Genomic DNA, 7,890 nt, shown 5'->3' on the forward strand with positions numbered 1-7,890 from the left:
CATTAAATTCCAGTGAAATATATTTATGTTTGTGGTTGTAATGTGACAAAATATGGAAAAGTTCAAGGGGTATGAATACTTTTGCAAACCACTGTACATTAGTAACAGTTCACCTTTAATACACATCATTAGCAGAACAAGGTCATGCATTGCAAAGAATGAAAAAGCACTCTGTTCAGCCATTTCATATGCAGTATAGTACAGATATAAAATCTTTAATGCAAATAAAACCTTAACTGAAGATATGAAAACTTTGTTTCATATAACAACAGATGTTGTCATAGYAAAAAAGTAAGCCTGACAGAAAAAAGGAGGATTTATTTTTAGAAATTTATTATCAAAACTTTGTCAAACAGACATCCAGTGGAACCACTTATCTTGCCAAAGAGAAAAACAGCAGTTAAACGATCACATTGTTTAACTGCATTTGTTGTCAGTTCTGAAGAATATCACATCACTGAAGTCATTGGAATGCGATCAAAGTAATATGCATGAAAATTTAGCAGTTTTTAAAAAAGACACAAAGCCAAATCTTAATTTCCTAAACAAAAGTTTTGTCGAACCTTCTATTCGTTCCATACCTCTTATCAGACTGAACTAATGTCTGAAGAAYTGATGTTCTCCAACATCTTTTCTTTTTTTTTACCAAGCTCTCTGTCTAATATTGTTCTTTTTTGTGTGAGTTATGTTTTTTTCCTCACCTTATCTAGAAAACAGATTTGGATTTTTGGATATAATGTATATCCAACTGGACTCATTGGTGTTATTGTGCCGTGATCTCCAGTTCTCACTGGAGATTTAGCAACTGAGTGTGAAGCAGCTGGGATGAGGATCAGCACCTCTAAATCACAGGTCATGCTCCTCAGTCAGAAAAGGGTAGACTATCCTATCTGGGTCGGGGGTGAGGTGAAGGAGTTCAAGTATCTCTGGGTTTTGTTCACAAGTGAGGGAAGAATGGAGCAAGAGATCCAGAGATGGATAAGTGGATTTTCTACCGTTTTGAATACTCTGCACCAGTTTGTTGCGGTGAAGATGGAACTGAACTGCAAAGCAAGGTTCAGTGTTTAGCAGCTGGTCTACATTTCCTACCCACATCTGTGGTCATGAACTCTGGATAGTGATAGAAAGAACAAGATCAGTGGATAGAGGTGCTCAAAGTGAGTTTTCTTTCCAGAGACTTACTTCACAGGGACTCTTGCTTAGAGATGAGGTGTAAAGTTCAGTTATCCAGGAGAGACTCGAAGTAGAGTTGCTGCTCCTCCACATTATAGCCTCGTTCACAAGACACCTTACTTTGGGACTGACATGTTCTGTCTCACTCAGATCATTCAAAAGACACAGAGGCGGCAAGGTGGGTCAAAAAGAGTCTACCACCCCTCTGAGCTGCCATAAAATGTAGTGTCAGAGCCAGGTAAGCTGATTTAAAAAAAACTGCTGTGTCATGGCTGAGTAATGATAGAAATGGATGACAATAATGAGCAACTGCCCCGCTCACAGGATTAAGCATCAACAAAACGATTTATGATCGAAGGAATCCTGAAAATGATGTTTGTAGTTATATAATATTGAACCACAAAAAAKATTACTGAAGTAAGTGCATTCGGTTTGTTTTGTGATTGACACGAGGCAGGTTGTCCATCACACATTAAATGTGTCATGCTCCGCCTCAGCACCAGGCTGAGTTYTGTTCCACAYCTCTTTTAGTTCCRTGCTGCCCAGTTAATTTCTGAACACATACATGTGAGCGGGAACTTGCTGGATTCACCTGTGATTTACGAACAAGCCAWGGTAGCTTAAAGTGGAACTTGGAAAAAAGTTGATTTTGGGGTAAGTTCCTCTTTAAAGGCGGACTGGTCTGTGAACCTGTCACTATTTCTTTTGAATGAGGCTAATAAGGAACCAGTTGAGGTGAGATCCCAGGGAAGACCCAGAACACACCGGARAGACTGTCTTTCAGCTGGCCTGGTAACGCTTTGGAATCCTCCTGTAGGAGCAGGATGTCAGATGTCTGGGTCTCCCTGCTTAAGCTTATTGAACTCATGACTTGACTCTGGAACCAACAAATGGATGGACAAATGGATGGGAACCCCTGGTCTACAATTTGTGAATTAGCATTATCTAGGAATATAATGAGAACTGCACATCTACACAGATATTTCCTTCACTTTTGCCCACTCTTTCRAGCAAAGTCCAGACCTCACAAAACTCTCGGTTTTCGCCTCTCTTGAGAGGGGGCACCCGTGTTTTATCACAGAGACTATGTTCCACTCCTATACTTGCACAAGGATTTATGATGACAACCGTTGCTATTTGGAGCATTCCTCAACTTTCCTGAAAAATGAAAGTATAACAAACCACATTTTTGCGTTATTCAAAGCAAATATATTTTCCTATTTCCTCCGACCACTGAATAATGTGGCAAAATATTGGGAAACRTTTAAAGAGGTTTCAGAAAAATGATATGAATGACAGCATAGCAACACTGCCTGGAGAACACGGGGGTTCTTTTCTGCCGGCAGTCCGTCTGAAAAACTGTGTCATTAAAAGGACTTTCTGTATTTGAAGTTTCCAGAGTACATCGCAAAACCAAGGCTTTTCACACTGACATGAACATACAAAAAAACACTTATTGGTTTAAATAAACCTCTGAGTCTAACAATGYACCTATTTGAAGAAAAAGTTAATATATCACAAACACATACTAAGAAATATGGCAATGAACTACAGTATATGTTTCCAGAACTAATATGGGATTGAAATACAGTAATGTTCCCACACCGCACTGTCTGTATGGTTACAGTGTGTTTGCAGCAGCTTATCAGCACAATCAAATGGGAAAAAAATAAAGTTGTGGGCTCTGATCTGAGTGCGGGTTTGACAAATGGATATTAGTTTGCCGCAAAGAATGGAACACACCAGTTCCACATAAACCTATTTCTTATAACTGCTTTTATCCCACACCGAAGTTTGAAACCAGTTCAGACTTCACATTAATCCAAACCAGATTATGAGCCGCCTAAAACTTATGTAGTGAAGCACTTTCTAGTAATTTTTTTTGCTCAGCCTTTCTTTTGTTTCATGTGTTGATCAAGTTATATGAAGTTAGGCTACCGTTTAATTTTTTTTCCTGTAAAATTATGTAATAGCCATGTTAAAGTAAGGTTATGTAAAAAGGTTTTAAAAAATGAACAGGTCTTTTGTAGATGAACAGCCTTATTGCAGAATGAAGGAGCTTTTATATGTGATGGCAGTCCGTTTCACAATACATGATTAGTTTTGTAAAATTCAAGCGCAAATAGTGGTTTCCACAGCGAGGTGAAGCATTTCTTACGCAGGTTAGGTTAAGTTGGAAGCAATTTAAAAAGTAAAAAAAATGGCAGAAAAAAACATATAAATAAATAAATAAATAAATAAATAAATAAATAAATAAATAAATAAATAAATAAATAAATAAATAAATAAATCCACCTGGAGTATTCTGGAGCTGAAAACATATCACTTCCTATCCAGGATTCTTTCTCAGTTAAAAAATGTCTGGAGTTCCAAGCTTTATAGACCTTCATAAGAGGCCTCATAATTAGATTTACATGTAGATGAACCCACTTGCCCTACACAATGGTGGGTCATTACAAGTATGGCTCAACCCAGGATTTCCAGCTCTTCAGAACAGCACTCAGCAGCCCACCAGAACACACTGGAGAGACTGTCTTTCAGCTCAAGGGTCAAGGATAAAAGCCTCCACATACTCCCTCCAAACTGCCAAAAATCACTCTCATTGCTGTTGTTGCATGATGAAATTTGTAGTAGTAGTTTATTTTTTGTGTGTGTGTTGCGCCCCTTTTTGTCACAACCTACCAGGAGAACTTCTCATCCTGCTCAACATACGAAATTACTGTGTGATTGGTCAGAAGTTCCTGAGTATGTTTTTTTTTATGCTAAAGTTGCTCGGATGCTGCTTTTTGCTTCAACTACTTCCTACTACTTTTTATCCCTTTTTTGGATTGATAATGACCTGAGTGACTGAGAATCCTCTCCAACTTCTGTAATTTGATCTAAAATTTATGGTAATGAAAGTGGGTCCGCTCAGACTATAAGCCCTTGCAAGTGCACATTTCTCTTTGGTACTGGCACATAACCACAGAACTCATGGTAAAAGAAGTAATGAAAACTGATAGAAGTGTTACCCCCAATTTACACTGCATGCAGTTCTGCTTAGCTGCGAAGTTGGCTGACATTTTTTTCTACCCCTATACACATGATCAACTCTGAAGTAACCTGGTTAAAACCAGACCCTGTTCTTCACTTTGCTTCGTACAAGGGTCTGGACTTGCTGCATAGAGAAGCGTTTCTTGCAGGAGGCATGGCCTCTGCTGAAGCATGTGTGTGTTGTCGGTGTGAAGGAGGCTAAGCTAAGAAGCTAACTGGAAATCGCATGTGCTGTAAACAACCCTACGGAGAGGAGAAATATACCGAGACGACTGTAAATGAGAGCTGCTGCTTTGTCAGACCGATTTATTTTAATGTGGAAGCCTTATCAACACGGACTGGCTCCATTCCTCCACTGCCGTATGCTAAAATAACAAGCAGACACTGCGCAGAACATCGACGTCATTCAAAACTCCGCCTTCTGTTTGCTGATTGGCCCAGGTAAAATAAACTACAAGCAGACACCGCGCAGAAAATTGACGTTCTTTTCTCTGATTGGCCCGGCAAAAAATCTGCCAGCGAAATCCCTGTCAATGGGAGAAGTCCCAGACGGAGCAGTGAAGGGAACTAGAATTGAGCGGAGCTGCGTAGGAAGGCAAGGGCCAGGCTCTGAAGCAGAGATGCTTTGAGAAGCATGCGCAGGAAATACGTGATCATGCAATAAATCCAGTGATAAGTGTAGAAGTCAGACCAAATTACTTAGTTTTGTGGAAAACGGGCTCGAAACAAGAGCTGAAACTGCATCTCTATTGTCTTTTTTAATCCTAAAAACGTGTACAATAGGTTGCTTTCAGGCCCAGACCTCCCTTGAAAAAGATATCTGAGATCTCAACGAGAATTGCCTGGTTAAATAACGGTAAATAAAATAAAATAAATAACAAATAAATTAATCCATATTTCAAAATAAAATCCATACATTTTGCACACTGCATGCTGCTATCCACTTACCAGACAGAATGATATATTTTGACAGCATGTATGTATAAATGTACCCATATATTTATTAGGGATTTTAACTAAATGTAGTCTGCCTTTGATAAATTATTTTGAAAATGTGGATTTCTTGCAAATTCCTTTTCCAGTTAGTGCAGTGTGGTTTTTGTAGCTTGATTTCACACTTGCTTTGACCATCCAACAAAATTAGGATTATTTCTAATTTTGGCAGATGGCCGTGCCAATGCAGTGTAAATGCTGTGTAAATGTTGTCATTGATTATAATGGTTGTGTTTTTTACTGTGGAGTTGGGAGCGGGGTGCGCAGGAGAGAAGTGTGGCTTAGCGGAAGCAGTGTCAATTGGGGATTAAGGCTTGTGACATTACATTTGCTACTAACAATAGGTAAGATATTACTTGTTTGTTTTCCACAGAAACTCACTTAAAAAGCAGCTGAAATAGTCCTTCAGGGCAAACTGATAGGAAATATCTGGACTTTGTCAAATCTACGTACTTTTTCATGGTTTCCTGTTTATCTTTGGAGTCATAGTCTAATTTTTTCATCATGGTTTCCTCAATCCTCATCCTTTCATCAGCTGTTTATTTTAGTTTTAAACAAAAGTGATTTGTGGTACATTTTACTGTGTTTTACTTGGATCATACTCATATACATATCTACACGTGACAAATAAAGAATCTTGAATTTTAAATCTTCATAAAAATTATAAGATTGCCCAAGATAAGAGCAAATATACTAATTTTACTTTGACCTACACATAAATTATAATATTAAGGGATTTTTCTTTAGCTGTTGTACACTGACATTGGTTTTGTTGTGAATCAGCTCATTCGTTTAGTGTTCCTCACCTCCGGTGACCGGTACGTCCAGCAGATCTGTGGCTAGACAGAGTGGAAATACTGGGCTACAGAGCTACTGAACTGGCCAAACAATGAGAGGAAACTGTGAGTGGAATGAATGAAATCTCCCCCCGCTGCCATTTTCTGACTTTAGGCAAATACTTGACAAAGTTTCTATACTACAGCCAAGCAGACTGCATCGGCTTTAATAATTATTTATTGCCGTCCGAGTCCCTGTGAGATGTCTTTATGTGGGCTCCGTGCATCATGTTACCAGTGGAGATGATTTTTCAGCTGGCCTGGTTTGGCCAATGAACAAGTTCAAGTATTTCATGGTTTCTCTGCGGTATTAGGGCTGTTTTCTTTTACAGGACCAGCTCCGTGCTTGCCATCACCGTTCAGTTCCTCGTTCATTCATTTTCCACTGTTTATCTGTCAGCATGCCTAGCTCAGACCTTTCGTAGTCGCTTAGATCGTCAGGTCAATGTTGGAATGTGTGAGTAACGGTGCATCTCACTCTGTGAACTGAAGGCAGCAGTGGATGAGTTGGTTTCAGGTTCCACTGTATGGTGATGTCAGTGTAAACAAAAGCAGAGCCTCAGTGTGACTGATAAACTGCAGACAGTCGGTGTGTCATGTACCATCAAAAGTTTCAGTCTTCAGTCTTTGGCTACGACAGCGAACAAATCCCACAGTTATCTGCATTTCCTGTGTGCTGACTGGTAACTTCATTTTAAAAATGTTCTGAAAGAACCTGGATTGATTGAGTATGAATTTGATCTCAGTTCAGCTTTAACTCTTCATAAGATGAAATTTACCAATGCATGTGTTGAGATATCAAATATTATTTTTATGTTCTGATTTATTTATTTATTTATTTATTTTCATAAATTCAACCTTTTGTCTTCCTTGTTCCATCAGGAAAGCCGGCCTGATCCTCTCCCAACTAGACGAACTCTCCCTGTGGTGTAAAGGTCTCCTTCAGGAGCCGAAGATCGGCCTTCGCAGAATGTCCCTCAAGTTCCTGTCCTGCCGTTACACCGACACCAAAGTGTTTGGGCTCAACTGGTCCGAGATGGGCCAGGACGTCCACAAAGCCTGTGACGAACAGACACTCACTGTCATGTATAATGACTACGGTGAGCCCAAGGAGCTCTAAAGGTTTGGTTTTAAGTTTGGATCCGGACAAAACCACACGCACTTGAAAAACATAATCCAAGTTTTATGTACCTCGGCCATGATTTTTACATTAAATTATAGTCCTAATACTAAATGCGAAATATTATTTGAAATGCCATGTAATGTTTTTGATACACACCAATATCAAAAGCTAAACGAGTCATCTTTTATAAACTAACTGCAAATAAAAAAAAATCATAAAAACCATTACTGCTGAACGACTAAGATTTTCGGAAGGCTGTCCATGCTGGAACAGTTTTTGTGAATACACAAACGTTTTTATCGTTACAACCTTGCGTCCACATAGGAACAAGCTTCAAGAAGCTCAAAAGTAATATTCTTTGAAAATGGGTTTTTGAGTGAAAAAAATCTTGAAGTCCTTTGGACAACTAACAAAAACAATGGTGTCATAGTCCCAACTTTAATCTAACTTCTGACACAAGGGTGTCCCCTTCTTGTTGAGTTTTTTTTTAAGTTTTTATCCAGTGTGGAAGCTTTATGTGCATGCTTCACACGTTGTTTGTGTAATTTCACTGTACCGTTACAGCGACACATACAGGCCTGAGATCGTTACTACAGCTTTTGAAGTCATTTTGAGAAGGGGTCTCTGCATTCATTAAAGCCCTGTCTCCATTGTCAAGTCTCACTCTATTCAGTTCATGTCTGTTCAGTTCTGCTCAGGTGTGTGTGTGTGTGTGTGTGTGTGTGTGTGTGT

The 7,890-nt window shown here is 39.1% G+C and overlaps 1 protein-coding gene across 4 annotated transcripts in view; it reads left to right on the forward strand.

Moving 5' to 3' along the window:
* astn1 (astrotactin 1) overlaps positions 1-7,815 on the forward strand; it is a gene marked incomplete in the record, with an annotated part of 409,914 nt that extends 402,099 nt beyond the window's left edge. For all 4 annotated transcript variants that reach the window (XM_014004448.1, XM_014004449.1, XM_014004450.1 and 1 more), the window contains 1 exon segment: positions 6,918-7,815. In XM_014004448.1, coding sequence (XP_013859902.1) covers positions 6,918-7,155 — 238 coding nt within the window.
* Between the last annotated feature and the right edge of the window lie 75 nt (positions 7,816-7,890).

Source organism: Austrofundulus limnaeus, unplaced genomic scaffold, assembly GCF_001266775.1.
Source record: "Austrofundulus limnaeus strain Quisiro unplaced genomic scaffold, Austrofundulus_limnaeus-1.0 Scaffold24, whole genome shotgun sequence".
Lineage (NCBI taxonomy): Eukaryota > Metazoa > Chordata > Actinopteri > Cyprinodontiformes > Rivulidae > Austrofundulus > Austrofundulus limnaeus.